Source organism: Nansenia antarctica, assembly GCF_963989245.1.
Source record: "Nansenia antarctica genome assembly, chromosome: 2".
Taxonomy (NCBI): Eukaryota; Metazoa; Chordata; class Actinopteri; order Argentiniformes; family Microstomatidae; genus Nansenia; species Nansenia antarctica.
Genome location: NC_137675.1, coordinates 47,644,945 through 47,668,588, shown reverse-complemented (window position 1 = coordinate 47,668,588; position 23,644 = coordinate 47,644,945). Strand labels below are relative to the sequence as shown.

The window sequence follows — 23,644 nt, the reverse complement described above, 5'->3', positions numbered from 1 at the left end:
GTATATTTTAGGTTAGGACAGTTGAATTGAGCTGATGAGGTTAGCTAAGTTATATTCTTCAAGAATCAATGGTTATGTATCAGCATTCTCTCCTCTCTCTTCAGTATCACCTCATCCCTGCTTCTCTTTCTCTCTCTTGTCGGTGCCCCCTCTCTCCCTCCCTCTTTCTTTCTCTCTCTCTCTCTCTCTCTCTCTCTCTCTCTCTCTCTCTCTCTCTCTCTCTCTCTCTCTCTCTCCTATTTCTGGCTTACAGTGCGTGACGATTTCTTCGGTAAGGCCCCTCAAGCCTTATTCAGCATGACTGTGCTCATCCTCCATGTTGTGTCTGTGTGTGATGTCACATCCTCTCTTTCCCCCATTCAGTGATGTCATTTCCTCCCTATGCCTCTGCAGTGATGTCACTTCCTCCCTTTGCCTGTTGGTTTTTCTGACAGAGCTTCTATGACAAGCGGTTTCTTTCATTTTTTGTTTGTTTTTCACCTCAATACAGATTTGTATTCCTTTGCTTAATTGTCTTAATCATTTAAAACTAACAGGGTAGGGGAACACTTAACAAATGGTAACTCATTGCTAACTCAAACTCATTGCTAACTCAAGTGCTACTGGCTTTTCCTTGCACATAGTAACGTGTAGTTAATGTATAGTTATATTGTGCCCTTTGTCAGGTCACATGATACCACACAGTTATGGGGATTGTGGCTCTTGTAAGGCTGACTATCCTTTAATCACGTCGGAACAGGCAAATGGCTTGTGTGTCACAGGCGCCATTTCCTCAATTCTTTGTCTCTTCACTGAGCTGACCTGTAACAGCTGCTTATTCTACTGAAACTCTAATTTAGCAAAATGAAAAACATTTTTAGATGATACTTAATTTCCGATACCGATACCAATTCCTGGGCTTCGGGTATCTGCGATAACAATATAAATCCGGTATATATATATATATATATATATATATTATTTTTTTTTAAATAATAATAAATACTTTCCTGATAATCCACAACAACAGTTGGTTATTGAAGGCTACCAGCCTTTATTCAAACAACAAAAGAACAGTACTCTGCAGTACTCTCTCCTTCTGAATACTTAAATTAGGCTAACATAACAATACTGCAGAACACGCATTAGAGCGCATGTATAGCTGTCCAGCCATTTCCAATCACGATGTTTACCAGTGGTCTAGCTATAGCCTACCCGAAATCAAACCGGCCAAATAGACAAAAAGAAAAAAAAGATTGAATGGAATTTAATTTGTCTGTGGTAATAGCCCCTCTACTGTACTAATAGGCAGCATATCTTTATCCACTGGTTGGCAAATAGGGCAGTCGTTTTTTAGGTTCTGTCACACTTGCTAATTTACACAACGCGCAGACTCGTCAGACTCTCTTCGTCCGACTACTGTTGTGTCACGTGAGTGACACGCTGTATCGGAGTGCAGATCGGAGCCTATTTTTTTCTGCCCTGCGATCTGCGATCCAGCATTCTGGGCCAATATCGGACAGATACCGATGCCGTAGATCGGATCGGGACATCCCTAGATATAACTGAAATTAAATGATATAACTGTTCTAATACGTTGGTGAGCCTGCTCTTCCGCTGGGCGTCCAGTTTTCATCACAACTTAACCGTTCTTCAGTGTTCTTGTTTAGCTTAGTTAAAGAATAGGAAGAGTGGCTAGCAAAGTCAAAGGCTGAGGCTACTTTTTATAGTTTCTCTTCTAGAAATGAGTCTTATGCTAGCTATTCTTCGGTTTCGTTGTTTAGCGTAGATAACCAGTTATGAGTAAGATTCATGTCAAAGGTGACCAGAAAATCTATAGTTTGTCACCCTGGATACTCGTGTCTCTTGCTCTGTGTGTTTGGGTGTAGTACATGTGGACACTAGGAACCCAATGCATTTGTGCTGCATTTGGAAAATCAAAATGGTGTGTGTATTTTCGGCTCAAAGTTCTCACTGACTCCCAGGACCGCCTACTCTCTATTTCCCTGACTCGGGTTTAAGCAGAGGCTGGCCTTTGAGATGCACTCTGGTGCCGACTCGAACGCCTGATGATGACCAGAAGCTAGATGCTGGTCATTTCTTTGCTTTGACTGGACTAGATTTGACTACTCATCCCTAGATAGACTCCATTGCCACCCTCCTCGCTTTGTGCCACAGCGTGGCCAAGTGTGTTTTAATGGACTGGCCTTGAATGGACTGGCCTACTCGCCAGTGGCCTCCTGAATGTCCACAAGGGGGCGCTCCTCCTGGCAAGCAATTCGGAGAGACCTGCTGCATGTCTTCCCCAGGGGTGCATATACGCAGTGTTACCATGAATTTCCAGTCAGAGTCAATGGAACAAGCAGAGTCGCACACAGCGAAGCTAGTTTGCCACCGCCAGTAGTACCATAAACCATACAAAATACTTAATGACAATACAATGTTCATTTAGCTAATGATTCGGTACATATAATGCCAGCTACGCAGAGAATTTTGCGAGGTTACAATGGAGATATCTCTAAATGTGTTACCGTAATAGTGGTCGCCTTTCAAAGATAAATCAGTTGGAAGACCCACCCAAAGTGAGATGGTCCCTGCCAAGCTTATCAGACATCCATTCCATTTTTATTTAAGCATGTCATGGCTAGCATATCTTAATATTACTCTGTGTTTCTTTTGGGATATTGCTTTTCAGCTTGTGTGCTTGGCTTTTTCACTGTTTCCCAGACCTCCAATTAGATTTACTAGTGGGCCAGATTTACTTACTGTTTACACTAGTGCAAAGCTTAGAGATGTTTTATTTATCTGGGGGATGTCTTCTAAAACAAACAAAATAAAAGTTTTGTTTTGGTTGAAAATAAAAAAGAAATCCCCAAAAGATGTGTAAACTGCATCTGGAATGAATACATTGAACATCCCCTTTGTTTTACAAAGTGGGTTTTATACATTTAATTTCAATTCATCCCTTGAATTTAAACGGAATTGACCCCAACCCTGGTAAACGTGTAATGAACCTGGCCCGCAGAAGTAAAGGCAGACTTACTTTCCTAGTTAGGACATGAAATTGGACATATCCTGTCACGCCAAGTTACTTAAGCATTCAAATTGGCTTTTACTCTGTCAAAGAAAATCTGATTTTAACCTTGCCAGTACCTTTTTGGTTATCTGTACATTTAAGTTTAAGATCAACACAGAGACAGTTCTGAAATGTTTATAGGGAGGAGGAGTGTGTTATTGATGTGAGGCTAACGTTAACTTCACCTCACAGGGATGGGCAAGGAGGTGGAGAACCTACTGACGGAGAACAAACAGCTCCTGGAGACCAAGTAAGAGACAACTGAGGGAGTGAGAGAGAGAGAGAGAGAGAGAGAGAGAGAGAGAGAGAGAGAGAGAGAGAGAGAGAGAGAGAGAGAGAGAGAGAGAGAGAGAGAGAGAGAGAGAGAGAGAGAGAGAGAGAGAGAGAGAGAGAGAGAGAGAGAGAGAGAGAGAGAGAGAGAGAGAGAGAGAGAGAGAGAGAGAGAGAGAGAGAGAGAGAGAGAGAGAGAGAGAGAGAGAGAGAGAGAGAGAGAGAGAGAGAGAGAGAGAGAGAGAGAGAGACAGCAGCTTTTGACCATTGAGATGCGCTCAGGATTTCGCGTGACGGCACCTAACCATCTCACCCCCTTCTCCTGTCCCTCCAGAAACGCTCTGAACATTGTGAAGAACGACCTGATCGCCAAAGTGGACGAGCTCTCTGGGGAGCAGGAGGTGCTGAGGGAGGAGCTGGAGGCCGTGAGGCAGTCCAAGAACAAGGTGGACCTGCGGGTTAAAGAACTGGAGGAGGAGCTCAAGAGGTGAAAGGTCACTCCTAGTGACAGTCAGACCTGAGAAACGCATCCAACTCACAATTACACTCACAATTCCACTCATCGCTGTTGACCGCTGTTGACCGCTGTTGACCGTTAGAACGTCAAGTTTAGGTTTGTTAGTTCCTCTTCAGCGGCCTCCCCTGCACGCGACCGCTCGCGGCCTACATTTACCTACTCACAAAGACACACAAATATGACATTTTCCATATCTATTCTCATGTTTTCAGAAAGTTGTTGTCATCTCTTGTGTGGATATTTCGAAATGCTTGATGGAGATGACTAGATAGATACACAGGATAGAATCAGGAAAGTACAATAGATAGGCTCTTATCGTAGGCATTGATTTTTGTATGATGTTTAGCTGAATCTACACTAGTGTCCTGGGACGTAGGCTTGTGTCTACAGTAGACCTTACACATACCTGTTTAGCAAGAATGTGGATGCACTTTCTAAAACCTGCCCCATTCGCTCACAAGCACCATCTGGTGGACAAACCTCCAGACAAATCAAGGCTTTTGAACCAGAGATGTTTTAGTCAAGTCAAGTCATGTTTATTTATATAGCACATTTACAAAGACAAAAAACAGCCACCCAAAGTGCTTAACAGATAAAACACTAGTAAAAAGAAAACAACAAATAAACAAAACAAAAAACAAAAACAAGGTGCAATACAGAATACAACGGGTGCAGAAATAAAAGTGCAGAAAAGTGCAGTTGTCGGGAGGCAGGCTCAACTCAGGTCAAAGGCTAGGGAGAAGAGGGGGAGGTAAGAAGTCAATAAGTCGCTCAAAGACGTAATTGTCAGAGGTTAATCAAAAGATTCAACTAAGAGTTAGTGTCGATAAACATATTAGTTAGTGGCTAACTCTGTACATTGGATATCCTATGATTATGGTTCGCTTCATTTACTATCTTTTTTTGAACCAATCCTAATGGACTGACTTATATAGCGCCTTATTCCAAAACGCTTTACGACGGTCTCTCATTCACCCGTTCACACACACATTCCCATGCAAGGCGCTGGCCCCGCTCATTGGGAGCAATTTGGGGTTCAGTGTCTTGCCCAAGGACACTTCGACATGTGGCCAGTCGGGGCTCGAACCGCCGATCTGCCGACTTTGCGATCATTAGATCCTGTGACTGAGACCACAGTGCGTTCTACTGTCTTGATGCCCTTACATTGCCATTCCTCAGCATTGTCTCAGTATTGATTTTTCACTGATTCTTCTACATCCCAGGTTAAGAGCCGAGGCTCTGGGAGCGTCTCAGGACTCAAAGGATGAAGGCGAGGACGTGAGTAGGACCAATGTCTTCTATACATCAAACTATAGTCTTCATTGTGGAATAAGTCGGTGGAACTGTGTATGTGGTACGAGTCAGCGGAGGCAGCATAGCTTTAGAATCATGAATTGAATCAACCAAGTTGAGAAGTTCTCAACCATTAATTAAGTCATCGGTAATATGAAAACCAAATGTGTGTGTTCTATCTAGAGACTGTGACACTGTGCGTAGGCTAGTTACTTGTTACTTGAGTACTTGCGTACTTGCGTACTTACGACAGTGTTGAGTAGCGCGAACCACGTGCTAGCGGCACAAGTGACTTGCAGATGCAGAAGCGTGTCGAGGCCTTTAAGCCTCACAGTGGTCTTGCGTCATATACCTGTTGACTTTCAATCAAGTTTTTGACCTCAAAATGAATGCGTCTTCTCCGTGGCAACCTGACTTTCTCGGTCTCTCTGTCTCAGTTCTCGTCACCTCTGCAGGACGGGGACGTGACCATGACACAGCGGCGGCGCTTCACACGGGTGGAGATGGCCCGGGTCCTGATGGAGAGGAACCAGTACAAGGAGAGACTGATGGAGCTGCAGGAGGCCGTGCGGTGGACAGAGATGATCAGGTGAGGAGGGGAGACGGCGAGGAGGAGGAAGCCAATCGAGACATGGAACCCCCCTCGCGGGGCCACACTTGGGGCACACTTGGGGTGTATGAATGCACGCACACATGCTTTCTCGCTGGCTCACTCACTCACTTATTTGTGATTGATTGCGCAGCCCGATAGAGCTTTGAAGTGCAATCAAGCGATGTTCTTGGGACGTTCGACTATACATTTTTCTTTGTTATTACTTGGCAAGTGCGGGGGGGAGGGCCCTCGATATGGCTCACACCCATACTCGCGACGCGTATAGGTCTTTCACTTGAGACATGGCCTGCCCTGCCCTCTGTCTCAGGGTCCCGTGCAGCCGCGGGTCAAAGTTCAACCATGTTGAACTCTAACCCAGGCTTGTAGGACGCAACCATTGTGGTAAGTTGCGCTCGTCCTCTACGTTGGAGATCTAGGGGTTTAGCACATCTTTCTCTCCTCCATCTCCTCTCTCGTCCCTCTTCACCACTGTTATTTCAAAAAATTCCGGTAGAGAGAGGACGCTGGCGTTGCTTGTTCGCCGCTTCTCCGCCCGAAATCTAGGTGTAATTGCAGTGTACAGAGTAGATTGTCCTACAAAAACACTTAGATTTAGATTTAGTAATCAAAAAATGTATTAGACCCCTATACTTTCTTTTATCTATTTTTTGTTTCTTTTTATTATTACTACTCAATCTTTTCAGTTTGTAAAACGTCTTTGAGTGTCTAGAAAAGCGCTATAGAAGTCTAGAACTCACATACTTCCGTCATAGACTGAAGACCCGTCTCTTCGGGATGCACCTCAGTGGTCCCTCCTGAAGCGTCCCCTTCCTCCTGTCAGTTGTGTTTCTAATCCACTTTATTTTGTCATGTTTTAATAATGTTACTGTTGTTTGATCCTGACTATCGAGTACTATTTGATTGGATTCAAGTTTTCGATTGTTGTAAGTCGCTTTGGACATCTGCTAAATGCCCTAAATATAACTGTAATACCTGTCCTCTCACTAACCCCCCGTGTGTCTCTCATCACAGGGCGTCCAGGGAGAGTCCTCAGATATCCGAGAAGAAGAAGTCCACCATCTGGCAGTTGTGAGTTTTTAATTCCAATCAACATTCTCTCACACACATACTGTTCCCTCCTCCCTGGCCTCCGCTCGTCCTTGCGAGGAGAAAGGAAAGGGTAAGACGATTGCCCCACCTTGTACTTATCAGCCAAACCTGCTGTATGTAGTCCTTGCAGATCCGTGATGGGGGAATCAACGCCCCCCCCTTGTGACAAAGCGCAACGGGATTGGGTTTGGGCCTTGGCTTTTTGGGGGAATTCGATACAACTTTCCTCAAGGAAGGGCACTAGGGATGGGCACAAATGATCGGGCCTCTTGATTTCATAGGATGGAATGGAATATTGACATGACATGACATGACTGCGTTGTTACGTGTTACTATGCATTCTGACTGTGTGTCTGTCTGTCTGTCTGTCTGTCTGTCTCCCTCCTCTCTTGCTCCTCCCCTCCAGCTTCGCCCGTCTCTTCAGCTCCTCGGCCAGCCCGCCCCCGGTCAAGCGGCCGTACTACAGTGTCAACATCCACTACAAGTCCCCTTCACCCGCCGGCTTCCCCCAGCGCCGCAGCCACACCATGTGCCAGATCTCCACCTCCAACCGCACCCTCGAGTTCTTCCCCGAAGAGTGAGCCAAATGACCAGCTACCTCTTTTTTTAACAGCACATCCTCTCCTCTCCCTCTCTCTCTCTCTCTCTCTCTCTCTCTCTCTCTCTCTCTCTCTCTCTCTCTCTCTCTCTCTCTCTCTCTCTCTCCCCCTCTCTCTCTCCCCCCGTCTCTCTCTCTCTCTCTCTCTCTCTCCCCCTCTCTCTCTCTCCCCCCGTCTCTCTCTCTCTCTCTCTCTCTCTCTCCCCCCGTCTCTCTCTTTCTCTGTCTTTCTCCGTCCCTCTGAAATATGAAAAAGGGGGTAGAAATTGTTTAAGTACGGTTGCTGGCTGCAAGTCGTGGAGTGCAGATCACCTCTTGTTTTGCTTTCTTCTCTTGCTGGCTGTGTATGCTTTGCTCTATGCTCTATATGCTCCATGGCTGGTTATCTGCCTTCTCTATATTCTCCATGCCTGGTTATCTGCATTCTCTATATTCTCCATGGCTGGTTATCTGCCTTCTCTATATTACCCCAGGCTGGTTATCTGCCTTCTCTATATTCTTGATGGCTGGTTATCTGCCTTCTCTATATTCTTCATGGCTGGTTATCTGCCTTCTCTATATTATCCCAGGCTTGTTATCTGCCTTCTCTATATTCTCTATGGCTGGTTATCTGCCTTCTCTATATTCTCCATGGCTGGTTATCTGCCTTCTCTATATTCTCCATGGCTGGTTATCTGCCTTCTCTATATTATCCCAGGCTGGTTATCTGCCTTCTCTATATTCTCCATGGTTGGTTATCTGCCTTCTCTATATTCTCCATGGTTGGTTATCTGCCTTCTCTATATTCTCCATGGCTGGTTATCTGCCTTCTCTATATTATCCCAGGCTGGTTATCTGCCTTCTCTATATTATCCCAGGCTGGTTATCTGCCTTCTCTATATTCTCCATGGCTGGTTATCTGCCTCCTCTATATTCTCCATGGCTGGTTATCTGCCTTCTCTATATTATCCCAGGCTGGTTATCTGCCTTCTCTATATTCTCCATGGTTGGTTATCTGCCTTCTCTATATTCTCCATGGCTGGTTATCTGCCTTCTCTATATTACCCCAGGCTGGTTATCTGCCTTCTCTATATTATCCCAGGCTGGTTATCTGCCTTCTCTATATTATCCCAGGCTGGTTATCTGCCTTCTCTATATTCTCCATGGCTGGTTATCTGCCTTCTCTATATTATCCCAGGCTGGTTATCTGCCTTCTCTATATTATCCCAGGCTGGTTATCTGCCTTCTCTATATTCTCCATGGCTGGTTATCTGCCTTCTCTATATTCTCCATGGCTGGTTACCTGCCTCTATATTCTCCATGGCTGGTTATCTGCCTTCTCTATATTATCCCAGGCTGGTTATCTGCCTTCTCTATATTCTCCATGGCTGGTTACCTGCCTCTATATTCTCCATGGCTGGTTATCTGCCTTCTCTATATTCTCCATGGCTGGTTATCTGCCTTCTCTATATTCTCCATGGCTGGTTATCTGCCTTCTCTATATTATCCCAGGCTGGTTATCTGCCTTCTCTATATTATCCCAGGCTGGTTATCTGCCTTCTCTATATTCTCCATGGCTGGTTACCTGCCTCTATATTCTCCATGGCTGGTTATCTGCCTTCTCTATATTATCCCAGGCTGGTTATCTGCCTTCTCTATATTCTCCATGGCTGGTTATCTGCCTTCTCTATATTCTCCATGGCTGGTTATCTGCCTTCTCTATATTCTCCATGGCTGGTTATCTGCCTGCTCTATATTCTCCATGGCTGGTTATCTGCCTGCTCTATATTCTCCATGGCTGGTTATCTGCCTTCTCTATATTCTCCATGGCTGGTTGTTATTGGATGGTTCCCTGATGATGGGTTGGTGGCCAAGATTGGTTGATCCCAAAGTAATTAATTAAAGATTGCTCAATGTAGACAGTTAAGATAAAGTTTATTCACAGCGCTGGGTGTGTTCAGTCGCAGGCACAGAACGCACACAGAATGATAGTCACAGTGACTCTTATAGGGGATAGTTGATGATCAAGCAAACATACAAATCATTCTACAGACAGGGCGTCATTGAGTCTAGATAGAGTTGTTGACTAGAAGTCCTCATATCCCATAAGGAGCTGGTCGTCATGACAACCCAGTTACCCGAGTCTAGTCAGCTGGTTGGCTGGTCCTAAATATACTGACCTCTTGACCCTACACTGCCCCCCCCCGTCAAGTTACATGTTGCAGGGTACATGGCATGAGACAGAGAGGTTGGCTGATCTGTCAACAACTTAGATATTACAGCTTGATTATGCTTACTGATGAGTTTATACATAGTGTCTAGAGTTTACCTATGTACAATGAGAAACGCATCCTATCACTGGTTATCTGCCTCCTCTATATTCTCCATGGCTGGTTATCTGCCTTCTCTATATTACCCCAGGCTGGTTATCTGCCTTCTCTATATTATCCCAGGCTGGTTATCTGCCTCTATATTATCCCAGGCTGGTTATCTGCCTTCTCTATATTCTCCATGGCTGGTTATCTGCCTTCTCTATATTCTCCATGGCTGGTTATCTGCCTTCTCTATATTATCCCAGGCTGGTTATCTGCCTTCTCTATATTATCCCAGGCTGGTTATCTGCCTGCTCTATATTCTCCATGGCTGGTTATCTGCCTGCTCTATATTCTCTATGGCTGGTTATCTGCCTTCTCTATATTCTCCATGGCTGGTTATCTGCCTTCTCTATATTCTCCATGGCTGGTTATCTGCCTTCTCTATATTCTCCATGGCTGGTTGTTATTGGATGGTTCCCTGATGATGGGTTGGTGGCCAAGATTGGTTGATCCCAAAGTAATTAATTAAAGATTGCTCAATGTAGACAGTTAAGATAAAGTTTATTCACAGCGCTGGGTGTGTTCAGTCGCAGGCACAGAACGCACACAGAATGATAGTCACAGTGACTCTTATAGGGGATAGTTGATGATCAAGCAAACATACAAATCATTCTACAGACAGGGCGTCATTGAGTCTAGATAGAGTTGTTGACTAGAAGTCCTCATATCCCATAAGGAGCTGGTCGTCATGACAACCCAGTTACCCGAGTCTAGTCAGCTGGTTGGCTGGTCCTAAATATACTGACCTCTTGACCCTACACTGCCCCCCCCCGTCAAGTTACATGTTGCAGGGTACATGGCATGAGACAGAGAGGTTGGCTGATCTGTCAACAACTTAGATATTACAGCTTGATTATGCTTACTGATGAGTTTAGAGTCTAGAGTTTACCTATGTACAATGAGAAACGCATCCTATCACTGGTTATCTGCCTCCTCTATATTATCCCAGGCTGGTTATCTGCCTTCTCTATATTACCCCAGGCTGGTTATCTGCCTTCTCTATATTATCCCAGGCTGGTTATCTGCCTCTATATTATCCCAGGCTGGTTATCTGCCTTCTCTATATTATCCATGGCTGGTTATCTGCCTTCTCTATATTCTCCATGGCTGGTTATCTGCCTTCTCTATATTCTCCATGGCTGGTTATATGCCTTCTCTATATTATCCCAGGCTGGTTATCTGCCTTCTCTATATTCTCCATGGTTGGTTATCTGCCTTCTCTATATTCTCCATGGCTGGTTATCTGCCTCCTCTATGTATACTGTATGCTCCAGGGATGGTGATTTGCTGGCACACAGTGCTAATGGTATAAACACACTCTGATGTATTATGGAGTGTTGATGCTAAACTCACTGATAGTAATGACATCGGATTACCCACTGCTCATGGGATACATTATTTGTGTTATCCTTGTCCGTAGGAATGATCATCTGTGTTCAATGTTATTGAAAGCTTGTCTGATCTGTGCGTTGCTCTCTGTTAAAGCTTTAGCCTTGAGCTAATTACTAGAGTAAAGCAGATCTAATTACTAGAGTAAAGCAGATCCGTTTCCTACTAAACTCCTGTGTACTGTATGTTATGTAGGCTTCTATGGATATACAGTGTATCATATAAACATTGATGCATGTTTTAAGTCGTCATAAAGATCCATTAGCAATTATAAATGTTTATACCAAGTACTATACTATATAGTGCACTATGGGCATGAAACAAGTGAATGCATATTTATTGTTGAAAGACAGTGTCACCAATAACTGAACCATGTGTATACACAAGGTTTAAACATCAGACAGCCGTTCTCTCTTTCCCACCATGTTCCTCTCCCCTATTGGCTTACCTCTTGGCTGTACTGTATAACACTGTGGCTCTGTGCTTACCAACTGTGGTCTTTGAGAGGGTGATACCAACTGTGGTCTCTGAGAGGGTGATACCAACTGTGGTCTCTGAGAGGGTGATACCAACTGTGGTCTCTGAGAGGGTGATACCAACTGTGGTCTCTGAGAGGGTGATACCAACTGTGGTCTTTGAGAGGGTGATACCAACTGTGGTCTCTCAGAGGGTGATACCAACTGTGGTCTCTGAGAGGGTGATACCAACTGTGGTCTCTGAGAGGGTGATACCAACTGTGGTCTCTGAGAGGGTGATACCAACTGTGGTCTTTGAGAGGGTGATACCAACTGTGGTCTCTGAGAGGGTGATACCAACTGTGGTCTCTGAGAGGGTGATACCAACTGTGGTCTTTGAGAGGGTGATACCAACTGTGGTCTCTGAGAGGGTGATACCAACTGTGGTCTTTCAGAGGGTGATACCAACTGTGGTCTTTGAGAGGGTGATACCAACTGTGGTCTTTGAGAGGGTGATACCAACTGTGGTCTTTGAGAGGGTGATACCAACTGTGGTCTCTGAGAGGGTGATACCAACTGTGGTCTTTGAGAGGGTGATACCAACTGTGGTCTCTGAGAGGGTGATACCAACTGTGGTCTCTCAGAGGGTGATACCAACTGTGGTCTTTGAGAGGGTGATACCAACTGTGGTCTCTGAGAGGGTGATACCAACTGTGGTCTCTGAGAGGGTGATACCAACTGTGGTCTTTGAGAGGGTGATACCAACTGTGGTCTTTGAGAGGGTGATACCAACTGTGGTCTTTGAGAGGGTGATACCAACTGTGGTCTTTGAGAGGGTGATACCAACTGTGGTCTCTGAGAGGGTGATACCAACTGTGGTCTCTGAGAGGGTGATACCAACTGTGGTCTCTCAGAGGGTGATACCAACTGTGGTCTCTCAGAGGGTGATACCAACTGTGGTCTCTGAGAGGGTGATACCAACTGTGGTCTTTGAGAGGGTGATACCAACTGTGGTCTTTGAGAGGGTGATACCAACTGTGGTCTTTGAGAGGGTGATACCAACTGTGGTCTTTGAGAGGGTGATACCAACTGTGGTCTTTGAGAGGGTGATACCAACTGTGGTCTCTCAGAGGGTGATACCAACTGTGGTCTCTGAGAGGGTGATACCAACTGTGGTCTTTGAGAGGGTGATACCAACTGTGGTCTTTGAGAGGGTGATACCAACTGTGGTCTCTCAGAGGGTGATACCAACTGTGGTCTCTGAGAGGGTGATACCAACTGTGGTCTCTCAGAGGGTGATACCAACTGTGGTCTCTGAGAGGGTGATACCAACTGTGGTCTTTGAGAGGGTGATACCAACTGTGGTCTCTGAGAGGGTGATACCAACTGTGGTCTCTCAGAGGGTGATACCAACTGTGGTCTCTCAGAGGGTGATACCAACTGTGGTCTCTCAGAGGGTGATACCAACTGTGGTCTCTGAGAGGGTGATACCAACTGTGGTCTCTGAGAGGGTGATACCAACTGTGGTCTCTGAGAGGGTGATACCAACTGTGGTCTCTCAGAGGGTGATACCAACTGTGGTCTCTCAGAGGGTGATACCAACTGTGGTCTCTTAGAGGGTGATACCAACTGTGGTCTCTGAGAGGGTGATACCAACTGTGGTCTCTCAGAGGGTGATACCAACTGTGGTCTCTCAGAGGGTGATACCAACTGTGGTCTTTGAGAGGGTGATACCAACTGTGGTCTCTGAGAGGGTGATACCAACTGTGGTCTCTCAGAGGGTGATACCAACTGTGGTCTCTGAGAGGGTGATACCAACTGTGGTCTCTGAGAGGGTGATACCAACTGTGGTCTTTGAGAGGGTGATACCAACTGTGGTCTCTGAGAGGGTGATACCAACTGTGGTCTCTGAGAGGGTGATACCAACTGTGGTCTCTGAGAGGGTGATACCAACTGTGGTCTTTGAGAGGGTGATACCAACTGTGGTCTTTGAGAGGGTGATACCAACTGTGGTCTCTGAGAGGGTGATACCAACTGTGGTCTCTGAGAGGGTGATACCAACTGTGGTCTTTGAGAGGGTGATACCAACTGTGGTCTCTGAGAGGGTGATACCAACTGTGGTCTCTCAGAGGGTGATACCAACTGTGGTCTTTGAGAGGGTGATACCAACTGTGGTCTCTCAGAGGGTGATACCAACTGTGGTCTTTGAGAGGGTGATACCAACTGTGGTCTCTGAGAGGGTGATACCAACTGTGGTCCAGCCCAGCACCACCAAATCTGAAAATGCTGTGCTCAAAGATCCTGCTAGAAGGAAATAACAGTGCTGATATACTGTTGAAAAGAAGACTTACAAGACTGTCAAAAACCCTCACAGAATGCTCTTTTCAACCGAATGCTATTAAAGGATAAATTCCTTCTCTTTCTTTTTTTTTACCAAATCTCTATTTTTGATGTAAATGGTTTAGGTAGAGATACTTTGTTGTCATTTTTGCTTGGTTTTGAGAAACTTCCGGCACCTCAACGAGCTACAATGAAAGCAATGCAGGCAATCGTAGCTAAGTACGTTGTTTTTAAAACTGCAAAGCTCCCAGTATAGTAATGCTGGTCTTCAGATGTTGTACCGAGGAAATTGTGACCTGATTAGAGTAAACGCATGGTGCCGGCAAGTTTCCTAAAACCAAGTGAAATCACAAAAAAGTGTCAGCACCTTTCCACGATATGCCGTTTACATAAAGAAAAATAGAGAATCGCTAAAAAAAACGGAACTTAACCTTTAATCAACCTTATTAAGTCAACTTATTAAGAACCAGGTGATGCTAGAACAAAAAGTCTGCCTAGCCTGTAGTGCTTCAGGACCAGAGTTGGTGCTAGCCACACCTGCCTTGTAGCCGTGTAGCCTTGTAGCCTTGTAGCCTCTGCTTTCTTCTTTTTGTAACTTCGCAGCAGCCTGGCCGCTAACGCTAGCTTTTGCTTCTCTCTGCTCCCGCCTCCCCCACCTCCCCCCCCCGCCTCCCCCCCCCCACCTCCCACTCTAGACTGGCCAGTAACGGTGTTGCGTCTCTCCTCAGCGACTCAGCGCTGTCGGCCCGCCGGGAACAGCGGCGAGAGCAGTACCGGCAGGTCCGCGAGCACATGCGCCGTGACGACGGCATCATGCAGGCCTGCGGCTGGAGCGTGCCACCCCGCTTCAAACAGGTACCCACCCCGGTACCAACACCCCAGGTACCCACCCAAGTACCCCCCAGGTACTCACCCCCCAGGTACCCCCCAGGTACTCACCCCCCAGGTACCCACCCCCCAGGTACCCCCCAGGTGCCCACCCCCCAGGTACCCACCCCCCAGGTACCCCCCAGGTGCCCACCCAGGTACCCCCCAGGTACCCACCCCCCAGGTACCCCCCAGGTACCCCCCAGGTACCCCCCAGGTACCCCCCAGGTGCCCACCCAGGTACCCCCCAGGTACCCCCCAGGTACCCACCGCCCAGGTACCCCCCAGGTACTCACCCCCCAGGTACTCACCCCCCAGGTACCCCCCAGGTACCCACCCAGGTACCCACCCCCCAGGTACCCCCCAGATACCCACCCCCCAGGCACCGCCCAGGTACCCCCCAGGTACTCACCCCCCAGGTACCCACCCAGGTACCCACCCCCCAGGTACCCACCCAGGTACCCACCCCCCAGGTACCCACCCCCCAGGTACTCACCCCCCAGGTACCCACCCAGGTATGAAAGCTGAGGGGAAAACAATGCTAAAAGACTGCTAGCATTTAGCATCTTCATTAGCTTGACTAGTTAGGTTTAACTTCCAAAATCATGAACTATCCCTTTATAGTAAAGTCTAAGACATTACATTGAGGACTTATCAGGATTACAAGGACGTATCAAAGACTGTAGTGACATAAGCAGTGTGTAGTCATAAGCAGTGTGTAGTCATAAGCAGTGTGTAGTCATAAGCAGTGTGTAGTCATAAGCAGTGTGTAGTCATAAGCAATGTTACACAACGAGACAACAGCAGTAAAGGAGTCAGCAGCCATGTTGCACAGTGCACAGTGCAGTGTTGCTCTCTAACTCTGGTCTTCCACAGACGGGTGCGCAGCTGGACAGCGCCCTGGAAGGCCCGCTGAAGAAGCAACAGGCAAGTGAGAACCACAGCATGCACCTGTCAGACCCCGCCTCTAACCCCAGAGCCCCACCCCTAACCCCAGAGCCCCACCCCTAACCCCAGAGCCCCGCCTCTAACCCCAGAGCCTCACCCTAACCCCAGAGCCCCGCCTCTAACCCCAGAGCCCCGCCTCTAACCCCAGAGCCTCACCCCCCTTCAAACCTTATCCCTTTGTCTGGCTTCATCGCTCCTGCTTATAATAGATATAATTCACAAGGGGTGATATAAGTATTCAACACATTGTTGGGCATTTTCCATTGCAGATATTCACCAAACATTGGTATTGACTCAATAAAAATTCCAATCCATAAAACATTACAAATATTTGGGTACTATGTTTGATAATAAGTTGTGCTTTCATGCTAATCATAATTATTATTATTATGCAGCTCAGAGTGCAAAAGAACAGATTAAAAACAACACAGTGCAATAGAAAGAACCCTGAAAAGTAACAAGGAATAACAGTAAATGAGTAAACGAGTGTTGAAAGCATGATAAAACATTTAATTATCTGGTCAACACTAACATCAGGTTAACCGCCTTTAACAGTTGGTAGTTTCCAGTCAGATTCTACTAGCCAAGGCCAGTCAAGGACCCCAATTGAAATAAGCCAGTGGCTTTCTTGGGTTTTTATCCTTTTAGTTGACCTTGTATGTAATATGTACTTTCATGTACCTACTTCTGCAAACATTCTAATAAAGTTTTCAATCAATCAATCAATCAAGCCATGTCATGTTGTTTTAATCAAACATTCAGGCTTCCAAATGTGTTCAAACATTCAGGATTACCGTATTTTCCGGACTATAAGTCGCTCCGGAGGCAAAAAATGCGACTATAAGTCGCAGGACCAGCCAAACTATGAAAAAACTATGAAAAAAAGCGCGACTTATAGTCCGGAAAATACGGTATACGGGCCCACGTAATTAACCTTCCGTTAAAAATGGCTCGTTTCGGTTCGATTGGAGCAGATATGAGTTTGTGGGTGGGTGGACTTTTCCATTTCAAGGCTTCAGGCAGGTCTGTTATTGGGGGCTTTGTGCCGTCTCCTGACCTCACCTCTCCTCACAGGTTGTGATCAATGAGAAGGAAGACAGTCGTATGAAGAACGTGCCTGTTCCTGTCTACTGTCGCCCCCTGGTGGAGAAGGACCCCAACAGGAAGGTAACACACTGGGACAGATCTTTTTAAAAGCTCATTTTGTAAAAATGATTTAGCTGCTAGAGATGTTACCCATGCACTATGAATCTTGACAAGTTTGTGCGTGTGTGTGTGTGTGTGTTTGCGTGCATGCGTGCGTTTGTCTGTCTGTGTGTGTGTGTGTGTTTGTCTGTCTGTCTGTCTGTCTCTGTGTGTGTGTGTGTGTGTGTGTTTGTCTGTCTGTCTGTCTGTCTGTCTGTGTGTGTGTGTGTGTTTGTCTGTCTGTCTGTCTGTGTGTGTGTGTGTGTGTGTGTGTGTGTGTGTGTGTGTGCGTGTGCGTGTGCGTGTGCATGTGTGTGTAGTTGTGGTGTGCGGCAGGAGTAGACCTGACAGGGTGGAAGGCCTGCAGTCAGGACACAGTGACAGCCAAGGCTCTGGCCGGCAGCAGCGACCCTCTGACTGTAGAGGAGGAGGCGGGGGACACCAAGAGCACCCACAGCTCCCCAGAGAAGAGGAAGGTACAGTACTGTCAGCCCAGGAGCACGAAGGGACAGTCCACTTAGACTGATTATATTCAAACCTCCAAAAGGGGGTCTAATGTGAGATGAGTGTCCCTGATCTGTGGGACAGTCGTTTGGTCTTCCAAGGCCTACAAGGGCGTTTGCAATTTCTGCGCTCACCAGTGCTTTGTTTCCTTTTAGTGTTAGTGAAGTTCCAAACTGATTGTGGTAGGTTTTACGGTGTTATGTCTATGTTTCTGCTAGTTTTTTTTCTAATATTTCAGCCTCGTAACGGCTTCCTTAACTTTCATTGACGTGTCTTTGGTCCTCATGTTGACAGACACCGATATCAGACTCCAAAGGCAAACGCAAAGCCTAGAAGCAAGACTAGACAACGAGTGCTCTCTTATGACAGCACAACTGTTGTGGCAGATCACACCTAAAGAACCAGAAACAACTGTCAACTGTCCCATCGCTTTTGCGTACGCTGAAATAGAGGGACTATGTGTAAAAAAACGGTTGTAATTTCTAAATGGTGAAACCAATCTGAAAAAAGAAAACTTTGAATTGAAAGCTGAACACCTGAACTTTAACATCAGAGCGATTGGTTGAACCAAAAGAAAAACCCAAGGACGCTTTACAGATTTTACACACAGAAAGTCAGACAGACAGAACAGAAAGAAAAGCAATGAAAACAAAAAGACAACAAGAGTGACAAAACTAGACTAGGGGCCAAAGGCCTTAGAGAACAGGTGGGTTTTGAGGGCTGATTTGAAGGTGTCCAGGGTAGGGCCGTTGCGGATCACTGTGGGGAGAGAGTTCCAAAGGGTGGGAGCTGCCACACTGCAGGCACTGTCCCCAAAGGTCCGTAGGTTGGTGCGGGGGGTGGAGAGCAGACCCATATCTGAGGACCGCAGGTTCCAGGATGGGGTGTGTTGGCAGAGAAGGTCATTGATGTAAAAGAGGACGGGTACATGAAAGAACTGGAACATGGCATGTCAGACTCAAATTATTTTAAAGTGATGACTAGTACCCCTCAAGAGGTTAAAATAACTACAATAAAATGCAAGAGACGTGTGCACTGTGTAACCGAAATACAGAGTGACTATGGTTACAGAATTGGTTACAGAACATGTAATGCCAGCAAGCTTTTCAACGAAGTTCTATATACACAGACACCCTGACCTTCATCCTTACAACCATAGTAACCAACATGAGATAAAGAGGGACGTTACCACCGAAGCTGAAACGAATACACAAGATCAATTGTTTTTACCATGGTCAACCATGGTGGTCATGGTTTTGACTGTACGGTGCAAAAAATCCCCCCCAAAAACATCGTTTTTCTTGTCTATGTCTATGTCTATGACCGAAAGCTCGCAAAATAAATGACCTCTTTTTTTTCTCACAGATTTGAGTGTGCGGATGCTTTTTTGCTGGAGCTGAAGAGTGAAATAACTCTTCAGCTCCAGCATCTCAGCTAAGTCTGATCACGGATGAGCGGTGGTATTTTCTCTACCATGGTTTTGACTGAAATGTGGCCCTCCCCTCGTCCATCTCCCCTCTACCTCCATCTCATCTCCCCTCTACCTCCTTCTCATCTCCCATTTACCTCAGTCTAAGGAGATCCATGAGACTGACACCATGAGCAGCCGGGTGTGGATCCTGACCAGCACCCACTCTGCCAGTAAGGTGGTCATCATCGATGCCAACCAACCAGGGTCGCTGGTGGACCAGTTCAACGTCTGCAATGCCCACGTGCTCTGCATCTCCAGCGTGCCAGGTTAGTGTAGGAATGCACAGAGACGACCACAACAGGATCGCATATCACACCCATCACCTGAACCACCGTCGACCACAACAGGACCGCATAATGTGACACGTTCTAATGCTTCGGTCCTCATGTCAGGATCTGATGTAATGAACAGACTTTTCTTTCGAAAAATTTGAATACATTCCTGCGTTGTTGAAAATCAATGACACATCGCTAGTCAACTAACACAGCTTGTTTTGTGCGCCTGCTAACAATGTAAAGTAGTGTTCTAGTTAACTAGGTAGCAGTGGGGATTTCTCACTCAATCCATTTCGTTGCAGTATTTTTGGCTTGACTTGCGAGTTTGTGTTGTGATTCTCAACAATGTTGAAACGTAGTTCCGTGTTTCAAAAGAAAAGTCACACATTTTGATTGGTTGCTGACATACGGACCAAATGATCGGACTGTGTCACATATCACTCCCATCACCTGAACCACCGTCTACCACAACAGGACCGCATACAGTGCTCTGTTTTCCTTCCACTAGATTGCCCAGATGACCACATATCAGTGTTGCAATATCTGAACCGAATCTACCAAACAAGGACCAATCCTAACATACTGTAACCATATCTACCAAACAAGGACCACACCTAACATACTGTAACCATAACTACCAAACAAGGACCACACCTAACATACTGTAACCATATCTACCAAACAAGGACCACTCCTAACATACTGTAACCATAACTACCAAACAAGGACCACACCTAACATACTAGAACCACATCTACCAAACAAGGACCACTCCTAACATACTGTAACCATAACTACCAAACCAGGACCACATCTAACATACTGTAACCATAACTACCAAACAAGGACCACACGTAACATACTAGAACCACATCTACCAAACAAGGACCACTCCTAACATACTGTAACCATAACTACCAAACCAGGACCACATCTAACATACTGTAACCATAACTACCAAACAAGGACCACACGTAACATACTAGAACCACATCTACCAAAGTAGCACCATGTCTGCCCTACCTATAACATCTGTTATAGAACCACATTTTCGGCGAGATCACAGACACACATTTTTTTTTAAGGTTATTTTCTTTTGTGGGGCAGTCACATTCATACTTTTCATTTTACATAAGGAGAAGAGGGCATGCCATAATGTGTGCACTGTAGACCACGGTGCTAGAGCACTGGACCACCCCAGGCCACACAGCCACTCACAATACACATCTCAAACACATTCTACTGCACCTACTGAGCAAAGCCATTTTCTCTGAATGACCAGGTGCATGTGTCTGTCTGGGTGTGTGTGTGTGTGTGTGTGTGTGTGTGTGTGCGTGTATATGTGTGTGTATATGTGTGTCTCTGTGTGTGTTTGTGTGTTTGTGTGTGTCTCTGTGTGTGTGTGTGTGTGTGTGTGTGTGTGTGTGTGTGTGTGTCTCTGTGTGTGTGTGTCTGTGTGCGTGTGTGTGTGTGTCTGTGCGCGTGTGTGTCTCTGTGCGTGTATGTGTGTGTGTGTGTCTGTGTGTCTGTGCGTGTGTGTCTCTGTGCGTGTATGTGTGTGTGTGTGTGTGTGTGTGTGTCTCTGTGCGTGTATGTGCGTGTGTGTGTGTGTGTGTGTGTGTGTGTCCTCAGCTGCCAGTGAGAGTGACTACCCAGCAGGGGAGATCGTGCTGGAGTCAGGAGAGGGGGGCGGAGGCGGCGAGGAGTCGGGGGGCGTGGAGGGCATGTTGGCCGGCATCACCCTGGTGGGCTGTGCCACCAACTGCAGCGTAGTCCGTAGCAACTGCTCCTCACGCACAGACACGCCCGTCCTGGACAAGGGACAAGGTACGCACTCCCACACTCCCACACGTTCATCTCAACATCCATCTATAGTCAGGTTTGTTATATAATTTCGTGGGAATTTTTTGGGGATTTGCTAATCTATACATTTTTGGAAAGGGCATTGTATGAGGAATCAGAAAATATATGTTTCCATTTGCACAGATGTCTGAAAGGCGGCCATCTTGGCATTTAAGAAATGGCCGCCATAATACACACGTTTTGTAATATCTTGGCTTCTAAATAAGCTAGAACATTTTAACTGCTAAACCTACATTTTCAGGGTCAAGGAATCCAATGGTTGTAGTTACAAAGCTATTTATTTTTTTATTTTTTTATATCATCACATAAAAATGTGTAACTTATACTTTAAGAAATTGTCGTTTTTCTATTATTTCCATACGTGAGTCCACAGACCACAGTATGATCACGACAACCTCCTGCATTAGATAGTCTCGATGTTATGATTTAAACTTTTGTTGGCTTTTTGGGGGGATTTGCTAATCTATACATTTTTGGATGTTATGGCAACAGCCAGCAACCAGTAAGGCAATACAGAGGCAGGTAAATCTTTAGCCTAATGGCATATTTAATGATCTTCTTTCTGCGTATGGGTAGTTGTTTTCCTCTCCACTCCACCATGCTCGGGGCCGAGGGGCTACCCTTTTACCACCCCGAGACCTGGTTGAGGGGCTCACCCGGGCTATATTTCTGGACACCCCTCCAGAAGCCACGTCATCGTCTCGTCATCTAGTACCGACAGAACATGCATCCCGTTGGGTGGGTGGTACACCAGGCAATCCAGGATAACATGGTCTGCGGTTTGGTCCTCTGCGCCACACTCGCACGACGCATTTGGGGCCAAGCCCCATCTGTGCATTGATGAGCGGAAACGCCCGATGCCGGTCCGGAGACGATTGAGCCTCACCCAGGATAGCCTTGGCAAGTCCATCCCGAGGGGCTCAGGGCCGGCGACTGGGATATGGTCGCGGAGTTTGGAGGTGTTTGCCTCCCACTCCGCGCGCCACATATAATCCGCCCATCCTGCCGCACTGATGTTAAGATCTCTGCATTGCTGCCTGAGATCCTGTGCGGCAGGCACAAATGGGTGTCTCGACTTGAGATGCCGGGAGGGCTCCGCTGTTATAGTGAGCCTATCGTGGAGCAGATGGTTATTAAGCTCCACGGCCCGGCAGGCGAGACGTGCTGTGGCTCCCATGCGGCCGAGGCCTGCGGGCTGGATGCCTGCTAGGGTGGGAAGGTTGTCCACGGGGGTAGGACGCAGGCATCCTGTCACAAACCGCAAGGCTTCGTTTATAGGCGAGTCGATGAGGCGGGTGTGGGCACTGCGACACCATACTGGGGCGCAGTATTCACTAGTTGAATAAAGGAGTACTAGGGCTGCCGTGTGCAAGGTCTTTGCGCCGGCGCCCCAGCCTGAGCCAACCAGTCGCCTCATCAACGCCACACGAGCTGTTAACTTCTTGCGCAGTGACTCGAGGTGCCGGCGAAACGTGAGCGTCCTGTCCAATGTCACGCCGAGATAGATTGGCTCAGCGGAACATGGCAGGGGAGTTCCATCTAGGTATACTCTAAGCTCACATTTAGCCTCCCTGTTGTTAAGGTGGAAGGCAGCCGACACCGTCTTTGCCTCGCTAAGCTTCAATCTTCATTTCCGGAAGTATGCCACATCCTCTACAACCTCTACACCCACGACTTCACCCCCATCCACCCCAGCAACTACATCGTAAAGTTTGCAGACGACACCACCGTGGTGGGATGTATCTCGGGGGGGGACGAGGCGGCGTACAGGGATGAGGTAGAGCAATTGAGCAAGCTGTGCAAGGTTAACAACCTGCTGCTAAACAAGTCAAAGACCCAGGAATTCATCGTAGACTTCAGGAGGAAAAAGTCCGAGATCCTGCCCCTGCTCATCGACGGAGAGAGCGTGGAGAGAGTCTCAACCCTCCGATTCCTGGGACACAACATGCGGGATGACCTGGCCTGGAAGGACAACACTAAAGGCACCATCAAGAGGGCACAACAGCGGCTATACACCCTGAGATGCCTCAAGAAACAACACAACAAGAAGGAGATACTGGTGGCCTTCTACCACGGCGCAGTGGAGAGCATCCTCACCTTCGGCATCTCCAACTGGTTCCACAGCTGCACAACAGCGGAGAGAAACGAGCTACAGAGAGTCGTGAGAACAGCACAGAAGATCACCGGCGCCCCCCTCCCCTCTCTGGAGGAACTGTACAAAACACGCTGTCTCAGGAGGGCCTCCAAGATCTCCAAGGACCCGACCCACCCTGGGCACGAACACTTTGTCAAGCTGCCCTCGAACAGGAGGTACAGGACCCCGGCCGCAAAGACAAACAGACTGAAGGACAGCTTCTACCACAGGGCCGTCAAGGCCCTGAACACAGAAAAGGCCTAAGTTCTGGGCCCAGGACAGTCCGGACGGATTGTATGGCAGCTAGTGCTGAGGCACAAACATGTACATTTTCAAGCCTGCAAACTGTGACACTTTAAAATAATGTGAAAAAATACTTTCTTGTGTAATATGACAACCCTAGTTGACTATCTGTGCAGTATAG

General features: G+C 46.9%; 1 protein-coding gene across 1 annotated transcript in view; it reads left to right on the top strand.

Moving 5' to 3' along the window:
• Window positions 1-23,644, top strand: part of mapk8ip3 (mitogen-activated protein kinase 8 interacting protein 3) — a gene marked incomplete at both ends in the record, with an annotated part of 83,785 nt that overhangs the window by 40,190 nt on the left and 19,951 nt on the right. Inside the window, 12 exons of the mRNA XM_080524091.1 lie at window positions 254-271; window positions 3,248-3,305; window positions 3,660-3,812; window positions 5,066-5,120; window positions 5,573-5,724; window positions 6,760-6,816; window positions 7,244-7,414; window positions 14,669-14,867; window positions 16,863-16,955; window positions 17,294-17,449; window positions 19,049-19,214; window positions 20,856-21,050. Of these exons, the coding sequence (XP_080380217.1) occupies window positions 254-271; window positions 3,248-3,305; window positions 3,660-3,812; window positions 5,066-5,120; window positions 5,573-5,724; window positions 6,760-6,816; window positions 7,244-7,414; window positions 14,669-14,867; window positions 16,863-16,955; window positions 17,294-17,449; window positions 19,049-19,214; window positions 20,856-21,050 (1,473 nt within the window). The remainder of the gene's footprint in view (window positions 1-253; window positions 272-3,247; window positions 3,306-3,659; window positions 3,813-5,065; window positions 5,121-5,572; window positions 5,725-6,759; window positions 6,817-7,243; window positions 7,415-14,668; window positions 14,868-16,862; window positions 16,956-17,293; window positions 17,450-19,048; window positions 19,215-20,855; window positions 21,051-23,644) is intronic.